The 24,105-nt window shown below is 32.1% G+C and overlaps 1 protein-coding gene across 1 annotated transcript in view; it reads right to left on the bottom strand.

The window, feature by feature from the left end:
• Positions 1–24,105, bottom strand: part of LOC143068244 (tyrosine-protein kinase transmembrane receptor Ror-like) — a 168,233-nt gene that overhangs the window by 40,922 nt on the left and 103,206 nt on the right. Inside the window, exons 7-8 of the mRNA XM_076242149.1 lie at positions 23,953–24,019; positions 22,561–22,593 (exon numbers count right to left, since the gene is read on the bottom strand). Of these exons, the coding sequence (XP_076098264.1) occupies positions 22,561–22,593; positions 23,953–24,019 (100 nt within the window). The remainder of the gene's footprint in view (positions 1–22,560; positions 22,594–23,952; positions 24,020–24,105) is intronic.

The following is a 24,105-nucleotide window of genomic DNA, read 5'->3' as shown; positions in this document are numbered from 1 at the left end:
GATAAAATCTACTTAAAGCCGTATATCTACCCAACAAATTATTCAGGGCGGCATTTGTGTCCTCGCTTTTCAACAATGTCAACATGATGCAGTATATGACGATATGTTACACCTAACGATCTACTTACTTGTACCGTAACTAACATGCCCAGCAAATTTACATGTTCGTCTTTGATTTTTTTTTTCTAACAAATTATAATATCTTATTTTGTATAGATTCATGATAGTAATCTGTCTTGTTTAATTTCCTCAAGTTTTCAGAGCACTATGTACTGAAACTACATTTATTTGTTGAATCCCCCCAAAATATTCAGTAGTAAACTGATGGAAAATTTTGTTCAAAAGTCCTTCATCTAAAACTTAAAAAATATTTACTTAAATTCAAAATAGAGTCATAAAAAAGTAACCTTTACATCAGTATTTTCAAGAGCTAGCTTCTGGTTCATCAATTCATTTTAATAAAAAAATAAATATTGTGATTTTTTTACGCAATGCAATATTAAGATCCTGAGGTGTAGGACACCTCAGATAGTTTTTGATTTTCAAACGATGTAATTGTCATTTTTAAAATCTTCTTAAACAGACTACTTATTGTAGTTATTTGACAGCGTTTTTTCACTTGAAATTTTGAGTTTAACCAAAATGTGTATGTACCAGGTACAAAGAACATGTTGACACAAAAATAAAATGTTTGTTTCTTGTCATTTTACGGAACTTAAAGGTAAATTCATGTTAACACACAATGTATGAAAAACTTCAATTACATTTTATAAGGACAGTAGCCTAAGTCTGAACCCCATCCATTATTTTTCATGTTATAAATGAAAACATAAAAGCAGGATTCCTGCAGTGAGAAAAAACAATAACCTTATCAACATTCCTTGGAGATTTATATTCATATACCAATTGAAAAAATGAAAACCTTTCCGTTTGAAATGGCCAACATATGGAAAAATCTTATCCATCAATCAATATAAAAAAACACAAATTATTTTTCAATCGATTGACCAAGAATAAAAGTCAGCATTCTTTAACATACATGACATAGCATTCATTAAAACAGTGAAGTTAATTTAGGGAATAGAAAGACAATGTTCTAGTTAATAGAATTGTTCACTCAAACCAAGAGAAATTGTCATGAATATTTGAACAATAGAATACATAATGTCAATTTCATTCTTTTATCTACAAAACAAGCTGTCTTAGCTCAGAAATAGATGAAAGTGGCATGTAAACCGTTTATTCCTATGGCAACCAGGTAGATAAATACAAAAACAATGGTCTTAGATTATATTTTTTTTCATTTTTTGCTGATAATGAATAGACTATTGGTGGTCAAATTAATTCTTAAACCAAGATGATTAACCTTTTCCCATTAATTATATTGAAAACAACCTTTTCTATATATCAATTGTCATATCATTGCATAATCCAGATTTTTCTCACAGAAATTTAATATTGCTTTTAAAATATCACTGGCAAAAATTTGGAAGATTGATATCTGCACATGGTTCAAAATTAAATAAACCCCATAACTGTCATAATAAAATTCTCACTAAACTGTTTCAACTTCATTTTTATAATTTGATTTTAATTTAAGATAAATGCCTACCACATTGCCTTTTGCTAACAAGACATGGGGAAATGTGATAAATGTACAATCACAGAAAATCTGAGAGGCTTTGGAGCCACAAATATACATTTTTTTTTTATTATTTTCAATTTTTTTTTTTAATCAAAGGTTTAATTTTAAAAAAACCAATTCTATCAAACTTTCAAAACCAGAAGCAGAATTTTAGCTTGTAGCAAAAAGAAATGAAATTCAAAATTAAGCGAAAAACTTTTTTCCCTTTAAAAAATAAAACAATTTGCAACAAAACTTTTCATTATGAATTTGAAAACTTACCCCAAATTAAGACGATGAATATCAGTTTCCCATGCATCATTTTTCTTTTTCTTATTGTTCCTCATCTTGTTTTTCCTATGATGTCTTCTACCCGACTCCTTGTCGTTTTTTGCCATTGCATAACCCCCTTAGCACACAAAGAACCAATTTACATAATGAAGCAATTCAATATCCAAAATGTTCTGTACAAGAATTGCAAAAAATTCACAAGAAATATAAATTATATCCTCTAAGTCTGACTGTAAGAACAAATTAAAAATTCCATATGACAGAAAGTGAAATAAAGCTCTGGAAAAAACAGGTGCTTGTTTCACTTAGTGGTCATGATTTACTGTGATTTATCTACACTACCAGTTGGTCAAAAATACAACATTTTTTTTATCTAATCACAAACTTGAAATTTTCTACCATTTTGATAATCACTCAACAATAATCAGTTAGTAAAGTATAAACATGTCCAGTATTGATATAAAAAACGTTGTCGACTACCTACACACAGTGTACAAGTGATGTAGGTAGAATAGTGTATTGATGTTTTTATGTTGACCTTATATCACACTCGGCCTCTGTCCAATGTTAATCAGACATTTATAGCTAGTAGAACCATTATATACATGTCCAATAAATTCATCCTTAACAAAGTACCACAAATTGTATCAATACACATTCAAGATCTTCACAATTTCTTCACAAAACGGAAGAAATTTCATAAACATCACATAAAAGTGGAAATAGATTTTAAAAGTCACATAAAACTGGAATTAGTTTAAAAGTCACATAAAAACAGTTTTTCCATCCGTTTAGCTGAGGCGTTAATCCCAAATTGACAAAGTGGAGGACCTGAACAAACTGTGAACAACTTTCACGCTAAAGTACTATGTAAATTTCTGTCAATAAAATAAATCCAACTGTGTTTGTCACAGATGTAATTATTAAATAGACTTTGGCACAAAGTTTATACAGAAAAGTGGTAATTCTAGATCCTACTTGTAATTCAAGAAAAGAAAATAATATTATGATAGTCTTTGTACAATACAAGTGTTAAATACAAAAACGTTTCAAATACAATGATACCGCCTTACACACTGACAAGTTATTAATTATAAATCTTCCTAATAAAAAAAGATAAAATAGGTCTAAAAATGCAGACGCCACCTATGTTAACATTTATCATCTTATTAATTTCATTATCCTTATCTTAAATAGATAAAAGATGATCTGTGTCTAATTTATCTTCCAACACATTTATATAAAATGACAATTTATATTTGAAATATTGAAATCAGTTGCTGAGATGCAGCACACTTTGAGAAGACAACAAAAGAAGAGGGCCTATATAAATGTTATAATGTAGCCATTAGTCCTCATAACACGGACAGAAGGGATCAAGCTAGTACTACAACATTTCAGGACAGCTCCCTGTGAATAAAATATGCAGGTTCATACAACAATGAAACCCAATCCTTCTGACAAATGTTTATTTATAAATTGATGAATTCTTTAGTTGACAGAAATCATGGTTCAATTATGGTCAAGGTATCAGAGTTTTAAAAAAATCGCCTTGTATTGATTCGTGAACCTCTGCAATTTTTTCTCTGATTTGGTGTTTGAAAGTTTAAATTTTTCTCCCCAATTTGATTGATGAACCTTCGTAATTTTCAACCTAATCTTTTATGAAACTTGGAATTTATATTGCTCCAATATTTAGCAATGTCTCTTGACAATTTTGTCTCACTTATTTGATGTGTACACTTAAATACAATTTTCCCTTATTTATTATGCACATAACCTCAAAAAACATTACTCTCGTTTATTTTTTTTAAGTGAAATAATTTATCTCCTTTATTTGATGTATGAACCTGTGTCACAAATTACATGTATAAACTTAAAAAAAACATTTTTCTTATTTAAGGAATATGGAGCTGAGGACATGTTTCCAAGAATTTATGATATATTCCAGTTAGACCACATTACATTTATATCTGAACCTTTAATAACATTAATATATTACAGTTTTAACATTTGAACTTCACCATTTCCTCAAATCGCTCTGATTTGACAACTTAAGCTAAAAGACCTTTACATCCATACAAGCATGTGAAACATAAGAAAGGTATAAGAAAAGTGTGTCATCTTGTAGTCAATGAAATTTCTTAAGATGTCAGCTTTAACTGACAAACAGACCGTATTAATGAATAAAAGTGAAAAAAAATCTGTTACATTATACCTTGCATCTAAATATTTAAAAAAAAATGTGATACTAGCTTGGATAGTCTATATAATTTATAAATAAAGCCAGTTTGCGAAAAAACCATACCATCTGTAAGCAACAGCACATACTTATCAAGCAGACTCAACCTTTTGCAACATCTTCAGTTGGGGATTCAAGGGAGGGGCAAAAGGCCTACACACTCCCTCTGTTACACTCATCAATATTTCAACCATCATGGCCATTTGTGACCCCTTTCCTTATTCATCCTTAATCAGCCTCTGATCTTGGTCATTAATTTTCATATAAAGGTGAAGAAATTAATTGAAGTGTTTTTTTCTCTTTGCACTGGAAAACAGCTTTTGAAGATAAAACGAAAATCCATGAGGGATAACTCTTGTCAAAACATTTACAATGAAGCATGAAACAAAATGGTCTTAAAAGCTAATGAGCTGTCTCCAGAATTTATTTTCTTAGATTTGTAAAAGTAATTTGTCTAATTTCCCTTAACAAACACTTCTCATCCTTTGTCCATTATCATCCCACTTAAATATAAAACTTCAAAGTCAAAATAAACAATAATATATTCTTTACATTAACACCAAAATAACTCTAATCCTTAAATCTGCTATTACAAAGTGTATATGTTTAATGGAGAGAAAAGGTATTAACTATGGATTTTCACCTTTAATAATGAAGTTGTATTTCTAGTTAATCTGATATTCCCCATCCTTTGATAGAATTTTGTGCTTTATTAACTTCAACAATGGATTATGTTTATACCTAAAAGATGTTGTTTATTTTAGCTTAGATAGGCTGAATTTACAGGTATTAAATGAAAGCGACTCCTTTAACGAGATTTGTACCTGTCAAAAATAAATGTATAAATTATGGACATTTGATATTGAATAATTCAGAGGCAATTTATATTCTAATTAAATTATTCTACCTCTCTCTTTAAGGTACTAACTGGGTGGGCAGGAAAGTGGTCTACACAATACATGTCATACAATTATTTAGCCTCCTGCTGCCTTATTGAGGCAGGTGAACTTTCAAAACTGCCCAATTCAATGTTAAACTGTGCCGAGAAAAAAATTACTATAAAAATTTTAGTTGGAATGTCTTAACATTTTTTTTAATAATTTTTTTCCAAACACATTAAGCTATTTTAAATTTAATTTTTTACTTAGTCATATTCATTAAGTTTAAACTATTGCACTATTCAAAACGTAAATGTTTAATGTCAAAATTTTCCTTTCAGTATCTATTAAATGCTTAAAAAGTAATGCTTTATGTCAAAATATTCTTTTCAATTAATGTTAAAAGGGGACATTTTTCTTTAAATTCAGTATATTTAATTTGAATGCAGTAATTTAAGTCTTGGCTATAAATGAAAAATTAGAATAATGCCAAATGAGAAAAAGTGTGAATTACTTCTGAAGTTACTATATTTAGAGTAAAAAAATTGAAATTTTTTATTTAATATGTATTACATTACAAAATAATTCTCTTGTTGCATTTAAAAATATATTACAATAGATGCATAATATGCTTTCTAATTAAAATATTTGTAAATTATATGAAAAAGTCTTCTTATATTTGCAATTTGAGAATCTGGACATCGCTTAAAATATCACTTCCAATTATTTATTTTCCAAATTAAAAAAACAAGGCTTTAGGGCATTATTGTGATTAAATAGCTTCTTCTAGTCAGCACTGACCTCATAAATAGTCAATGCAAATGTGGCATTTCAAATAGCCAATTAAAAGGTGGCATTTTTGTATCATATTCCTAAAGAGGCTAATGTGTTTGAGAAAGATCTTTTATTTCATTTAGAGCCAAACAATAAGAGAAAAAAATACCATCTATATTCAGACTAGTTAAAACAACTCTACATAAGTGATGAAAGTCTCAGTTAAAATCCTTATCCACGACTGTTAGGGGGTAACATAAAAAATGGAAGCATAAAAGTCCTACTTATTCTTTGAGAACTTTACCCTTGTATGGTTATAATATTTGTTTCCTGCACTCTCAATTGTTTGGGCTGTTGCTGTACTCTTACATTATCTTGTTAGTGCATTGTCATCAACAAAAAGCTTAGATGTATTACAATCATCATTAAAATTGGATAAACCTCTAACAATGACAACTGGTATCTGAAACCTACTGCTGTGAGAAAGATACCAGTCTAGATAATAGTTGTAAACCTACTGTTTCATTGGTGGATTGGGACTTCACAAATGTTCTGATAATGAAGAGCTGAATCAAATTAATACAAGCATATGTAAAGCACAGGAATGCAATGCAATCTCACTAGGGTTTTCATCAATAAAAGTACATAAAGATCTTTTTCTCATTATGAAAAATTGTGGACCATTAAATAGCAATTTGTTTGTGCTTTCAAGAATAACCTGTACAAATGTTTTAGCCAAGTCGCCAAGTGAAGTAAAAACCTCATTTCGCAGCATTATGTAAGAATTAATTGAAGGTTAATACAATGCAAAAATGGATTATTACAGAAGTTATCCAAGCTATAGTAGTGTTTTAGAGCTTTTTACACGATCATGATCAAGCAATCATGAAAAAAGGTCACAATCGTGTAGTTCACACCTAAATCATGAAAGTTGGCAGATATGTCTATTTTTTTGAAAATAAATGAATAACCTTAATCATGTAATGCCAATGTAAAATCTAAGTTGTTTTTGGATGTCAGAAACTAGTAATAATGTAAAATAAACCAAAAAGGAACAAATGAATAGAAGGAAATGAGACAGCAACCCAACAACATAAAAATCAAAAGACAATTTTTCAAAACATTGATCCAAGAGTATATCAGATAGATATATGAAGATACGGTATGAGTGCCAATGAGAGAACCCATAAGCACCTACCCTGAAAAAGAATCTATATTAAAAAAAAAATAATACAATAGGTGAAAGCTACTTACACTAAAATGGAACCTGTTATAAACATTACAAATACCATTTACCACCCAAATTTGCGGACTGAAAATTTCCAGTTTTTTTTATAAGTAATGCAATTAAAGCTAAATAAAATAACTGGACTTCAATTAGAAATGATTTACACAGAAAATTTGGTTTAATGCAGAAAACAATCGAATATAAAAAAACAAGAAAGCAAATTATTCATTCCAGCAGAAAAATCAGTGTAATCTTTATTCTAGCGAACATTTAATGACGACTATTTCCATTCTAATCTCAGATTTTAATGTATATCCTAGTAAATATCAAATAACAAGGAATCTTATGGTATATTATTGCGCAATTTAAACAGAATAATTTGATTCTGATATTGTCAAACAGGTCAATCAATTCAAAGCAATAACTGAAACAAGTATTCAATTCCATCTATCTGATACAAAACTCATTTATTTTTAAAACCAAAGCAGCAAAAATTATTAATAAATATTTTGCTAAGTGAGCTCTGACAGTTTTTTTTATTACTTCAGAAAATTAAAAGGCTTTTATCAATGTTAATCTTAGTAAACTTCCTATAATGCGATTCTGACTGAAACCATGCCTCATAGTACGTCATTTAGATAAATCATAATTACAAAATATTCGGTTATTTCATTATAGTTGTCAAAGTATGAAGGTACAGAAATTAAAAAAAAGACATACAAAATTATTACATGTAACAGAAACATGGCTTTTCATCCAGTGACATTGAGTCAAATACAAATGGCAAGAAACACGGTGAAAACCCTTCAAAATACCATTAGTCCATATTTAGATCTAGCATGTCATTTGACTTTGGTGGAATTAAGTTGTCCCATTGGCAATCATGCCACATATATTCTTATCTTTATATAAATGTCAAGGTAAAATAAAAATTCTAATATGCTGTGCAGTTTAAGAATGCACAAAAGTTTTCAATAAAAAAACACAATATTATGCTGAGTTCACACGTAATTCGAATTCGATTCGCATTAACTAATTCGAATTAGTTTAATTCGCATTCGAAACGTTTTACGTCCTAACGTCAATTCTAATTTGAATTACAATGCGTGTCAATTTCGCTTTACTGTCCAAACAACGTTAACTTTTAATTTGTATTAACAAAAACATATTTCTAATTCGAATTAGGTAATTCGAATGAGCCAATTCGAATCAATTCAAATTAAAAAAGAAGGAGTTTGTACAACTAAGAATAAGCAGGTGTATTGATATTGTACTGGTAGATAAAAAATAAGAAGATGTGGTATAATTGCCTATAAGACAACCCTCTACCAGAGTTCAAATGATGTTGAAAATAGCAATTTATATCAAAATTTATATCTTTAATATATAATTCTCTTACTGGTACAAAACTGACTAAACTTTCTTGAGTAGGAGAGAAACTATACAGATATTACAACCCACTATGTTAATGCCATCATTAAATTAATTTCCTGAATGGAAACTTGATCAAACTCTGATGATTTGTAATGATGAATTAACTTTGATCTACAGTGAAGCCCTATCTAATCAAGGATATAAACTTTGTAAGTACTTCCTATGTCATTACATATAGAATATGATTTGTTTTAATCAATGTAATGTGTGTGGCCGACTCAGTCTACTTCACCATGTCAAGTTGAACATTATAAGTACTGTCCAAAATAAAATTGAGAATGGAAATAGGCAATGTGTCAAAAGAGGCAACAACCAGACCAAAGAGCAGATAAAGCAGCCAAATGCAACCAATGGGTCTTCAACACACCAAGAAAATCATGCACCTAGAGGCTGGCATTCAGCTGGTCAATAAACCAAAAGTGTACTAGTTCAATGAAAATGACTGTCACATCAAACTCCATAATATATAAATGAACTATATTAAAAAACATACAAGACTACATTAGAGAACAGAGGCTCCCGACTTGGGACAGGGGCAAAAATGTGGCAGTCTTTTATAGATATAAGAAGAAGTGGTAAGTGCCAATGAGACAACTCTCCATCCAAGTCACAATTTGTAAAAGAAAAACCAATATAGCACAAAGTATGGTCTTCAACACGGAGCCTCGGCTCACAACAAACAGCAAGCTATAAAGTGCCCTAAAAAGGACTAGTGTAAAACAATTTAAAAGGAAAAACCAACAGTTTTATCTATACAAAAATTGTGAAACAAGAAACACTTATGACCCACATCAACAAACAACAACTACTGAATATCAGGTTCCTGACTAGAGGACAGGTGCAAACAAATGCCTGTTTGGTGAGATCTCAAATATGTTTAAGAAGTGGTACATGTTGCTGACCAAAAATATAATTGTCAAATTGTACATGTTGCTGTCCAAAAAATATGTTTGTAAAATGGTACATGGTGCTGTCCAATAATATATTGGTCAAGTTGTACATGGTGCTGTCCAAAAACATTTTGGTCAAGGGGTACATGGTGCTGTCCAATAATATATTGGTCAAGGTGTACATGGTGCTGTCCAAAAACATATTGGTCAAGGTGGACATGGTTCTGTCCAATAATATATTGGTCAAGGTGTAAATGGTGCTGTCCAATAATATATTGGTCAAGGTGTACATGGTGCTGTCCAATAATATATTGGTCAAGGTGTACATGGTGCTGTCCAATAATATATTGGTCAAGGTGTACATGGTGCTGTCCAATAATATATTGGTCAAGGTGTACATGGTGCTGTCCAAAAACATATTGGTCAAGGTGGACATGGTTCTGTCCAATAATATATTGGTCAAGGTGTACATGGTGCTGTCCAATAATATATTGGTCAAGGGGTACATGGTGCTGTCCAATAACATATTGGTCAAGGGGTACATGGTGCTGTCCAATAATATATTGGTCAAGGTGTACATGGTGCTGTCCAAAAAAATATTGGTCAAGGTGTACATGGTGCTGTCCAATAATATATTGGTCAAGGTGTACATGGTGCTGTCCAATAATATATTGGTAAAGGGGTACGTGGTGCTGTCCAATAATATATTGGTCAAGGGGTACATGGTGCTGTCCAATAACATATTGGTCAAGGTGTACATGGTGCTGTCCAAAAACATATTGGTCAAGGGGTACATGGTGCTGTCCAAAAACATATTGGTCAAGGTGTACATGGTGCTGTCCAATAATATATTGGTCAAGGGGTACATGGTGCTGTCCAATAATATATTGGTAAAGGGGTACGTGGTGCTGTCCAATAATATATTGGTCAAGGTGTACATGGTGCTGTCCAATAACATATTGGTCAAGGTGTACATGGTGCTGTCCAAAAACATATTGGTCAAGGTGTACATGGTGCTGTCCAATAATATATTGGTCAAGGTGTACATGGTGCTGTCCAATAACATATTGGTCAAGGGGTACATGGTGCTGTCCAATAATATATTGGTCAAGGGGTACATGGTGCTGTCCAAAAACATATTGGTCAAGGTGTACATGGTGCTGTCCAATAATATATTGGTCAAGGGGTACATGGTGCTGTCCAATAACATATTGGTCAAGGGGTACATGGTGCTGTCCAATAATATATTGGTCAAGGTGTACATGGTGCTGTCCAATAATATATTGGTCAAGGTGTACATGGTGCTGTCCAATAATATATTGGTCAAGGGGTACATGGTGCTGTCCAAAAACATATTGGTCAAGGTGTACATGGTGCTGTCCAATAATATATTGGTCAAGGGGTACATGGTGCTGTCCAATAATATATTGGTAAAGGGGTACGTGGTGCTGTCCAATAATATATTGGTAAAGGGGGTACGTGGTGCTGTCCAATAATATATTGGTCAAGGGGTACATGGTGCTGTCCAATAATATATTGGTCAAGGGGGTACGTGGTGCTGTCCAATAATATATTGGTAAAGGGGTACATGGTGCTGTCCAATAATATATTGGTCAAGGGGTACATGGTGCTGTCCAATAATATATTGGTCAAGGGGTACATGGTGCTGTCCAATAACATATTGGTCAAGGGGTACATGGTGCTGTCCAATAATATATTGGTCAAGGTGTACATGGTGCTGTCCAAAAACATATTGGTCAAGGTGTACATGGTGCTGTCCAATAATATATTGGTCAAGGGGTACATGGTGCTGTCCAATAATATATTGGTAAAGGGGTACGTGGTGCTGTCCAATAATATATTGGTAAAGGGGGTACGTGGTGCTGTCCAATAATATATTGGTCAAGGGGTACATGGTGCTGTCCAATAATATATTGGTCAAGGGGGTACGTGGTGCTGTCCAATAATATATTGGTAAAGGGGTACATGGTGCTGTCCAATAATATATTGGTCAAGGGGTACATGGTGCTGTCCAATAATATATTGGTCAAGGGGTACATGGTGCTGTCCAATAATATATTGGTCAAGGGGTACATGGTGCTGTCCAAAAACATATTGGTCAAGGTGTACATGGTGCTGTCCAATAATATATTGGCCAAGTTGTACATGGTGCTGTCCAAAAACATATTGGTCAAGGTGAACATGGTGCTGTCCAATAATATATTGGTAAAGGGGGTACATGGTGCTGTCCAATAATATCTTGGTCAAGGGGTACATGGTGCTGTCCAATAATATATTGGCCAAGGTGTACATGGTGCTGTCCAAAAACATATTGGTCAAGGTGTACATAGTGCTGTCCAATAATATATTGGTCAAGGTGTATGTGGTGCTGTCCAATAATATATTGGTCAAGTTGTGCATGGTGCTGTCCAAAAACATATTGGTCAAGGTGTACATGGTGCTGTCCAATAATATATTGGTCAAGGGGTACATGGTGCTGTCCAATAATATATTGGTCAAGGGGTACATGGTGCTGTCCAATAATATATTGGTCAAGGGGTACATGGTGCTGTCCAATAATATCTTGGTCAAGGTGTACATGGTGCTGTCCAATAATATATTGGTAAAGGGGTACATGGTGCTGTCCAATAATATATTGGTCAAGGGCACAGTACATCAGGTGCTATCCAAAAATTTGTTTGTCAAGTGGTACAAGGTGCTGTCGAAGACTACAATGGATACATGCAGCTCTTCAACTTATGATGTTAGCATCAGAATGTTATCAAATAACATATCATAGATATCAGGATTAAAATTTTGTTCATCTACAAAAGGCTCATCAGTGACTCTTTAACAATAAAGTTTGAAAGGCCAAATAAGTATGGAGTCAAATTTTATTATCTGACATTAAGTGAATTTAAGAAAGCAGTTCTAAATTTATAGGTGTTGTATAGTGTAGCACATTACGGTACATTGTGATGTCCCCCCTTTTTTTCCAGTGCAATATACTTCAAATTCACTAACAATCTGTTCTGCTTTGACTACTTGACTATTTCTTTTTATATAGCAACTCAAATTATCTTTAATTTAATGCCACTTTTATTTTAAAGAGTATTGGAATTAAAATGGAGAATGGAAAAAAGATTGCAAATCAGTAGCGTAGCCAGGGTTAAAATGATGTGGATGCGAAACAAAATTTTAGGACCTTTTATGCACTTTTTTTTTCAGACGTTTTTCCTGTATACATGTGTACTCCCCCTACAATCCGACAATGGCTAGATTTTTGTTTAATTTCAAAATACCCATCAATATATAAGTTTCTAACAGAATTTTGTTGTTTTCTCGTAACTACCATCATTAGATACATTAATATGTGATGTTAAAGTTTCACATCCAATTGAAATATGAAATCTCAAAATGGACCCATTACAAGGCCCTTTTGTATATGGAACTTCGAAATATAGGCTCTGAAGTGATACCCCCCTTTCCCGGAATTTGAGCCTCCACAAGGGATTTTTTTATTACTTGTCTTAACGCGTTGCAGGGGACAGAAATGCCGGGCGTTCGTCATGTGTTGACAGATTGTGAAATATATATCATCAGCAATGTCTTTGAAACTCGCGAAAATAAGTCCTGATCAAATAATTTAACCAACTATGCCCCCTTTGAAATATAAATCATAATTGATATACCATTGTATTTGGCCTGAAGCTTTTATTTCTCTTTAGATATTAAATTAAAAAAAAGAAAGAAAATGCTTTTTTTTAGTAACTGCCCTTGTATATTAGAATAGATAAATATGTGCACTACGGGGACTTTTGAACTCTTTTTTTGAAAATAAAATTAATATTGCCTCACATTCTCATTAAGAAAAAATTCACACACCTAATTAAATGGGCATTTAAAAAGTCAGAATGTGAATATATATGTTCAAACTCTTTTAGGTCATTTTTTAGTAGCAATAAACAAAAAAACTATGTCAATTGGACATGCTTTGATACTATATATGTCCTTGAATTTTTACTAGATAATATTTTTGTTCGCTTTGGGGATTCCGTATATCGTCAGATTATCGGAATTCCAATGGGGACTAACTGTGCACCACTTATTGCGGACCTGTTTTTGTATTGCTATGAGTTACAATTTATGACAAAAATAAGCAAAGACCCATCGAAACAACATCTGATAAACAAATTTAATAATACTTTTAGATATTTGGATGATATTTTGGCTCTCAATAATGACGACTTCAGTATGTATATTAAAGAAATTTATCCTGTTGAACTTACTTTAAATAAAGCTAATACTAACAATGACCACTGCCCTTTCCTTGATCTTGATATCTATATCATTAACGGAAAGCTGAATACTAAAATTTATGATAAAAGAGATGATTTTTCATTTCCTATCGTTAATTATCCATTTTTAGATGGTGACGTTCCCTTGTCACCATCTTACGGTGTTTATATATCTCAACTTGTACGATTCGCTCGTGTATGTAACAATGTTTTAGATTTTAACGAGAGAAATTTATGTATTTCTGAAAAATTATTACACCAGGGTTTTCGATATCACAAACTAGTCAAAACATTTACTAAATTTTATGATCGGTATAAGGACATCATTCGTAAATATAGCTCAACATGCAGACTTCTTATACGTTCAGGTATTTCACATCCAATTTTTTATGGAAATATTCTTTATAAAGCACAAAGGTGTCAGTATTCACCCCAAAAACTAACAAAACCTTTGAATAGACTTATTAAGAAGGGATATAGTTACGATACTGTTGTCAGGTCATTAAAAATTGCATATTTTGGTGTTAATATTGATTCACTTATAGGGTCTTTGCATCGGAACTAAACACATTTATTCAAAAACCAGTTGTTGGCATGACATGGGTTATGATCTTCTCATATATGTTATGATGGTATGATACTAAACCCCTAACGGGAAGGATTGTGCCTGATGTTCATATGATGAAATCATAATCTTTCAGTCAGTTTAATTGAAGTTTGGAGCTGGCATGTCAGTTAACTGCTAGTAGTCTGTTGTTATTTATGTATTATTGTCATTTTGTTTATTTTCTTTGGTTACATCTTCTGACATCAGACTCGGACTTCTCTTGAACTGAATTTTAATGTGCGTATTGTTATGCGTTTACTTTTCTACATTGGCTAGAGGTATAGGGGGAGGGTTGAGATCTCACAAACATGTTTAACCCTGCCGCATTTTTGCGCCTGTCCCAAGTCAGGAGCCTCTGGCCTTTGTTAGTCTTGTATTATTTTTAATTTTAGTTTCTTGTGTACAATTTGGAAATTAGTATGGCGTTCATTATCACTGAACTAGCATATATTTGTTTAGGGGCCAGCTGAAGGACGCCTCCGGGTGTGGGAATTTCTCGCTACATTGAAGACCTGTTGGTGACCTTCTGCTGTTGTTTTTTTCTATGGTCGGGTTGTTGTCTCTTTGGCATATTCCCCATTTCCATTCTCAATTTTACCAAGTTTGAAACGGGTATTTATTAGCCCAGAAATGATCACACTCCATGATAAATACTAGTCGTATTTAATGTCACAGGAAACGATATCAGGCAATGATGTGTTCGTTGTTAACTAGTAACGTTACTATGTCATCGCTCCGCTTGGTTCAATCTCAGACCAAACATGTCTGCAGGTCTACGTCTTATCATCCTCTGCACTTGCCGTTGCCGACGTAGACTTTTTACGAAAAAGTTGACAGCACTTTTCTGCGATTTATCCATCTTGTTTACATAAACTATAAATGATCTTAAAGGAAAGACCACGTATACTGCTTTGAAAATGATTGGACGATGTTCACATATCCTCACCCTTACATTCAGACACAACATATGCAATATTGTATCAGAGATCCTTGTTTAATTCCTACAAGAAGGTAACACCTCCCAAAACGAAAGCTTATTTTTTATAAGCTAGAGTTAGAGGAGGGGATAAGGTCTCTGCGCAATGCTAGGCGGTGTTGTCGTAGAAGTTAGAAAATAAAGTACAGGTTCCAGCCCCGGCGCCGAGGAGGAAGTTACGAATCAAATCTACTCTAACATCGTTAGGTTGATTTTCTAGGCACTTTATATATATATATATTTTTTTTAATTTTTTGATGTGGATGCTTAAGCATCTGAGCATACATGCAAGCTACGCCACTGCAAATGGTTGTAGCAAGTAAGATTTCAAAAAAAGATAACAAAAAGAAATTATTGTAATTCTGCGGTAAACTAATTTTATCAACATTGCATGCAGACAGCCTCCCATTAATGAACAGACCCAATTAATTTGTTAATTAGAGCACAATAGAGTCGTAAACAAACTGCTACTACTTAGCAACCATAGATATCAATTCCTGAAATACATTTTTGTACCAACACTTTATAGACACGTTCATGATTTAATGAAATCATTCTGCCATACAAATCCAAAAGCTTAAGTTTATCAGCATTTTTGTTTAATGATTCCCGAGAAACTATTTAACAAAAAGATATAATTAAAATGTTTTTGAGACAAGATTTTAGAGACTGACACTTTAATAACTATGATAAAGATTCTATTTACAAAAACAATCATAATCTGGGTCATTTTGTCTGTGATTTTAATTCCTAAAGAGCTTATGGTAGTCTGTCGAGACTGACTTGAAATATTCCTTTCTATAATTATAATTTATAAATGTAATATAGTGCCTTTACTCTAGATAAGCATTGCTATAGATCTATGTCAGGTCCATAATCATCGTCTGTTAAACTGGTGAAAGCTGAAGAGTCACTATTATGTTGGTTAACATTTTCAGCTGATGCTGGTATGTTTTATGTAGGATGTATGACACTCTCCCATCTGAGACTGACTTGAAATCTTCCTTTCTTTAATTATTATTTATAAATGTTAAATAGTGCCTTTATTTAAGATAAGCATTGCAATAGATCTAAGTGAGTTAACATTTTCAGCTGATGCTGGTATGTTTTCTGTAGCATGTATGACACTCTCCCAGCAGGCTGGTTAGTGTTAACATAATATATGAGGTGTCCAGACAATTTAAAGTAAATACAGAGTGAATTTTATTCCAGGAACTGCAGGATTACCTCTAATTACAACTGACATAATGCCATTCATCAGAAGATTTTATGTCTTAGTTTGCACCATTATTTTCAATATGTGGAGAAAATTAGTGACTCAAAGTCTCCAGATACATTGTCTAAGGAAGAAGTTTTATGACTGGGAGAGAGTTATAACAGCAATATCACAGAATAAAATGCATAGTATGTGACGAAATGGCAAAACTAGTTCAAATCACAGTTGCTCAAAAATAGAAAACTTAATTATAATTCAGTATAGTGTCTAAAAAAGTGTTGCAATAAAAGTACTGAACATTAGGCTTTTTTACTTTGAAATTTTGGCGCCAGATGAAATTACCCTTTTTCACCTACTAAAATCTGGAAGAAAATCCACTTGACAAGTCAAATATTGTTTAGGCACATAAATTTACCCAATTTCATCTACCATGGATAAGCTCTAACTGAAAATCAGGTTGATGGAAAATGGCATGATTAAAAATATCCTATGTAAATGGTTAAATATTCCTATGTAAATATGCAGTACTATAAAACAGTTCAATAACGGATTTTTATTATGTATGATCCTATTAATTTACTCCCCTAAAACAATATCAATATGTGCACAGTTTTCAATATCTCTGACATATTGCAACCAAATGTTTAATTTTGGATTTTTATAATACCTTCAATGTTGTACAAAGTATTAATTTCTGTTCTGTCTAAATTTTAATTAGTGAAAAAGCAATATGTTTTCTGTTGAAATCTGAGTGATTTTCTATTGCAATTTGTTGTGTTTCATAGCTTTTTGTCTCCAATGTATGTCGTAATAGATGACCTGGTTTTCAATATTTTTGTATTGTTTCAGAGTACATTACATTTCATTAAATTTGATACAGCAATGAGTATGACACAGAAAATGCATACATGCTATGGACAGATTTTTAACCACATGTTCTGAATAAAGTGGACAAACAGAACCCCTGATCTGCCATTAAAATCGATTCCATATAACCAAATCATTTAATAGTTAATCTTCTTTCTAGTCATTCATAAAAAAAAAAACACTTTTAAAATGTTAAACGCAATTGAAATTTCATACCATAATATATAAATCAGTCTATTTCAAAAGTCGTAATGCAAGGTAAAACACATCTCTTCATAATTGTACACAATGTTCTCCAAACATGAGCACAATGTTAAAATTAGTTTTTTTGTTTCCTTTTTTTCGGACAACAAAGCTTCGGAAAAACTGTGGCGACAACCAATGATCCAAAATGTTCAGTAACTATAATATGCCAAGTTTAATATTGATGCCCTACACACAAAAAAAAAAATCAGGATCATACTGAAGTTCTTACACAAGCAATGCATTAACTGCCTTATTTTGAAATTTATAAGGTGAAGTCTGAAAAAGATTTTTTTTTGTATCAATACTAATATCAGAACTATTACTAAGTGAAATTTGAAGTATTTTGGCCTGATTAAAAAAAAAATTGATATGTAGGGCCTTTCTTCAACATACGCAAATGTGAACTGAAGGTTCCAATACCATATCTTGATAAATGTCAACTGGTATACACAGAGAAACCTTCAAATATGATTTCTGATTTTCTACCTTCCAATGTAATGTTTGCCTAATGTCAACTTGATGACCTTCAGGAAATAATATCATCAGATAATGTTAATTCAAGAGTACTTAATAAACTGGGTACCATTTGAGAATTAATATAAAGAAGCTTTGAGGGATAATATGATCATATGAAAGTCACATAAGGACAATCAGGAATCAGTTCACTATACAAACATTCCGCTGCTAGGTATGATATTTAAATCTATTAATATCTTCAGCGTTTAATAATTGATGCTCTTCATTGTTCTTTGGCGGTAATTATTTCTGTCATCACGCAGTTAAATAGCATTGATTTTATCCAAGCTTATGAAAATCTTGATTCAATTTCAAATAAGAATCAAACTTTTTGTCTCCAGAATTTACTGTTGCTATGGATTCCAATTTATAAGCAAAAAAAGTTTAATTTGTTGCAGCAACAAGTTTAGATTTTACAAGACCAGATTTTCCAGGATCAGGTTTTAATTGCATGAAAACAAGATAGTGATGTATGTGTTTCTCCATACCTTAAGTATGGATCAAGCAAAGGAATTTGATCCTGACTTACAATGAAGTAGATCGATACTCGTTGCTTTGAGCCATGTCTTATTATATCTTTGTTTCAGTGATCAGGAAATAGCAATTAGTTGTCACAAGAAATCATGTAACAAGTTCTACTTCACCTGTTTGTTCAAATCACCAGTTTTAAGACTAAAATTTTCACACAATGTTAGTTTGTGACATTAGAATTAATCAAGCTAAAAACATTCTGCAAATAATGATCACCTAGAAACATTAATACAATATAATGAACAGAAAATTCATACAATTAAATTCACTTTTTTTCCTTTTGCAAAATTAAGCTTATCACGGTTTCATTGAAAAAGTCAATAGTATGATATTATAAGACTTTGTAGGATTAAGAAGAGACAACTGAAGCTTGTCAGCAAATGGAATTTCTAATGATGGGTAATTATTCTAAAGTTATTTCAAATGTGGTCGCCACACAGGATATACATTTGTAATTATATAATACAAAAACAATTTATTTCAAAATTGTTACCAGGGTACGGGCAATTTATTATCTGAAAATTTTAATATCTTGTTCATATGTTCAATTTTATTTACAATAACACCTGTCATTTGGTTCAATGAAACTTTGGTCTGTTATCCTGATTTTTGGAAATTGGTCTGTAAAAGGAGTAAAATACGGTTTTGTGTCCTTCCTAAGTCAGAAGCCTGTTAATCAGTGGTTGTTGTTGGTTACTTTCTGCCATATTCATTTTTGATTACATTTTGTTCCTGTTGTTTCCATTTTTTCAGGTTTTTTTTGCCTGGCTGTGGCTTTTTTTTTTAGCTTACTATTATTATGTGGTATAGGTTTTGCTCATTGTTGAAGTCTGAATGGTGACTAATAGTTGTAACCATGTCTCATCCCAAATCATACCACATCCTGTTATTTTCATATCTATAGAGATTTTCTTTCAAAATCATTTTTATATTAAAAGAGATTTTCTTTAAATCTGATTTTATCATTGAAATAAAATAACTTTTTATTGGTAAAATACATGCCTGCCAAAATCTTAGATTGCAAAACTAATGAATCAAAGAAATTTAAGTTTTACATCTTACTTTTGTCTAAATGAAAAAAAAAAACTTTCAGGAAATCTGACTTCCTGTTATGCTTTAGATTGGTATTTATTTCCATTTTCTAGACATCTATTTAATCATCCAAATAGGTGTAGCCACAGGTAAAAGCAATATTTTCACAAAATTACTAACAATAAACTTTAAAAGACTTATCTAGGTTGTAAAACCAGTGTCTAATCTAGGGGGTTGGGTTCTAGGGTCGGAATCCCTCCTTTTTTGATGAAAACATTATACACATTAGATCAGTATACTCTAGGTTCTTAGGATGTATCCAGGAAGTAAATGGAGGAGACACACTTTAACTTTAATGTTGAAGCTGTCAAGAAAGGTTGAACTTTTTGTTAGGCAGGATTATAGCCATCCTGTGTTATAGAATAAATTTATCAAAGAAAACCATTAATGAATTTGTATATCTTAGAAACTTTTAATTTTATACTTTGTTGGTGATTCTAAATGCAAAATCCAACTCACAGTATGAATGCAGACCAGATTAATTTGACTAAGCAGTAAAAAGAAACAATGACCTTCAGCACTCAAGGTGGACAAACAACCACACTTTTAGAGGAAATGGTGAACATGCTACTAAAAACAACAAGAGTGTACACGCTGAAATGTCTCGCCTTCTTTACTAATCATTGATATCATGTTGATAGTCCTAAGCATAAAGCTTTATTACAACTGTCACATAAACTTAACATTAACTAAGATAACTAATCAAAGACCAATGAATCATGAAAATGAGGTCAAGGTAAGATGAACCATGCCAGGCAGACATGTACAGCTAACAATGCTTCCATACAACAAATATAGTTGACCTATTACTTATAGTTTAAGAAAAATAGACCAAAACACAAAATCTTAACACTGTGCAATAAACCGTGAAAATGAGGTCACAGTCAAATAAAACCTGTGCGACTGACATATAGATCATAAATTATTTCCATACACCAAATATAGTTGACCTATGGCATATAGTACATTTGTATTAGATAAAAAGACCAAAACTAAAAAGCTTAACTTTGACCACTGAACCATGAAAATGAGGTCAAGGTCAGATGACATCTGCCTGCTAGACATATACACCTTACAATCATTCCATACAACAAATATAGTAGACCTATTGCATAAAGTATGAGAAAAACAGACCAAAACACAAAAACTTGACTATAACCACTGAACCATGAAAATGAGGCCAAGGTCAGATGACACCTGCCAGTTGGAGATGTACACCTTACACTCCTTCCATACACCGAATATACTAGCCCTATTGCTTATTGTATCTGAGATATGGACTTGACCACCAAAACTTAACCTTGTTCACTGATCCATGAAATAAGGTCGAGGTCAAGTGAAAACAGTCTGATGGGCATGAGGACCTTGTAAGGTACGCACATACCAAATATAGTTATCCAATTACTTATAATAAGAGAGAATTCAACATTACAAAAAATCTTAACTTTTTTTTCAAGTGGTCACTGAACCATGAAAATGAGGTCAAGGACATTGGACATGTAAGTGATGGAAACTTCGTAACATGAGGCATCTATATACAAAGTATGAAGCATCCAGGTCTTCCACCTTCTAAAATATAAAGCTTTTAAGAAGTTAGCTAATGCTGCGGCTGCGGCTGGATCACTATCCCTATGTCCGTCTTTCTGCAACAAAAGTTGCAGGCTCGACAAAAACCTTCCAAAAATGTGCTTGTGTTCAATACATTGTATGTGTAGGAGGAAGGCACAATATTTTATATGTTAATACTGTTTACCTACATAGATAATCTTTTCAATCTGAAAATCATCATTAAATACTTTGTCTACTACATCTTTTGAGAATTTAGAAGTTTACCAAGTCCTGCCACCAAATGTAATGATATAAACCAGGGTTAAGTTGTTATAATGTGTTTATGACATTTCTGTCAATATATATAATTGTATATAAACTTTGATAGATTTTTGTCATCACAATTCCTTTATTCTACTCCCTACAGACTCCTTTCAGATCCAATATACATATAAGGCCATTAATCCATACAGTTAATGTCAGCATACAACGATGCCAATGTTTGTCATCTCAGGAAAACATCCGTCAGAAATCCTCCGTAATTACATTTCGTTACTTAGCTAAAACCAATTGCATTTATGTGTTACTCTTGGTTCAGGTGATCCATTTCATTATGATAAGACTCTAAAGGGAAAATCATAGCATATATCTATGGTATTTCATCAAGGGAATTCATTTTTTCTACATCTTATGAGTTTGAGAAAATATCCAATTGTGTAAATATTCTTAAAATGGCTATAAAATATTTCAAAAAGCTGAATAAATATAACCGCAAACCTTAATTATCCTCAAGCTTTGTTTTTTTCTGGATGATAAACATCAAAATACCTTTTTTATAGATGAACTTTTAGAGTAGGATTGGGAAAACAAGTAATCAAACTATATGTCATGAGACAGGAGAATGTCATGCATTACAATATAAAAAGCTTCATTATAGCTTGTTTAATCCTCAATCAGATGATTTTACTATGTTTCTCAAATTGATTCTGGCTAAAAACAAACAAAATTCATTCGATTTAAATGTATGCGACATTTCAGTCTGTTTTGTATAAGTTCAAAGTCATTATCAAACGGAAAACATTTTAGGGATAAAATCATTCCTTTCCAATCAGTAAAATATTTAAGTACAAATTATTATGGCTGAATTAAAAGAGAATGAAGCAAGACTATTAGGTTTTGATCTCATTTTCTTCTTTAAAAGTTCAAGCTCTAGGTTTACTGCATGAAAGAATCGAAGACTATTTATTTCTGATTAAATACAAAGCTTTAAGATATTGAAGCAATTCAAAGCTACCAACTTACAAGTTCTTCGACCATCGATCAATAGATAGTTTGCTGTAATTTCAATAATATCAAAAATACAAAATTAGTGATTATAGTGGTATGTCATAGCACCAGTATGACAATTTAATAAACAGCCAGGGACTTCCTCAGAAATCAATTATCTATTTTCTATAGATTACATTATAGGTGACAATCTTCCTCAATAATAAGTCTGTGACCAGAGTGTGACTATTTATCATTGCTGACAGAATATATTACACTAGTCTGCTTAGATATTGTCATACTTATAACTTATCATTGTTACAATCTAATGCAAGTATTATTGATAAATGTCTGAATCTATTGAACAGGAAGCTCATTGTAAGGATTTGAAATTACAGAATGTATGCTGTTGTTATGTGGAAAAACTGTTGTCAAACAATTTCTCTCTAGCCAATATAAAATCGAGATTAACAGGGAAATGGGAACAAGGGAATTAAGCCAAAACCCACTCCACCTTGTACTTGTAAAAATAAAGTCTCATGTTCACCCTGCTTTCATGATAAGCAAGTGGAATTGTGGATATTTCTTTTGGCATAACAGTTTATTTTGGAGTCCTCTTGGCCGTTCATGTCTAAACTAAGTTGATTTCTTTGAAAAATCAGAGACAAATATATGAATTTACTACATCTTAAAGTGCTGGGAGGAAATTACAAGATAAATACAATATATGTACATAGTGTTTGAAATATTAACATTGTACAAATAAATTTTATATTTTTTGGACAATGCACATATATTGCATATAGTTGCAGAATATAACTGTGTCCAGGATATAGTACTGTGTAAAATAAAAACAGTCGTATTATTCACTTATTCAACTCTTCTATGACTACGTGCTGCAGTTCCATGCAGTACTAACCATTACCCTTTTTGTTACATAATGCTAGATATCATGCTGTGCTGTGACAGAACTAAAAACAAGGTCTTTGATCAATTTCATAAATTAGTTTGATTTTTTAGAAAGTTGAAGATAAAAATCTAAACTTTAATTTGATTTGGAGAAGAGTGAAACTCTTGGCATCTAGATATTTCTTAACTGATAAAATCTAAGTATTGCACTATCAATGAAAGATGCCAGTTCTATTATCCTCAAACATTGAATGTATATAAAACATTTTAACTAAACTAAAGATTCCTAGATTTTCTAGGCATTGTGACCTAGTCCTTAGACCTGCTAACCAAAGAATCATTGTTCTTTTCATGGAGATCATTCAAGTTTGGTTTAGATATTGTATGGATTGTCAGCAAGACAGCATTCAGGTCTTTTTATGAGCAGTCAGACTATTTCACATCTCAGCCTAAAATTTCAACATTTTTTTTTCTCACTGAAACGGTAAAGAGCGTACAATAAATAAGTCTATGACTTACTGTGAGCTGTCAGTTTGTCTGTAGGATTCATCACTGATATCAGCCCTTTTTTCCATCTGACCATATACTGAAAAAAATTTAAAAAATTGAGGTTATGGAAATGTCATACAACAACAACCATATACTGAAAAAAGAGGAATCAGTTTTTAATGA

The sequence above is a fragment of the Mytilus galloprovincialis genome, chromosome 1 (genome assembly GCF_965363235.1).
Source record: "Mytilus galloprovincialis chromosome 1, xbMytGall1.hap1.1, whole genome shotgun sequence".
NCBI classification, from domain to species: domain Eukaryota; kingdom Metazoa; phylum Mollusca; class Bivalvia; order Mytilida; family Mytilidae; genus Mytilus; species Mytilus galloprovincialis.
The sequence above is the reverse complement of the archived record's forward strand: the minus strand, read 5'-3'. Positions and strand labels throughout refer to the sequence as shown.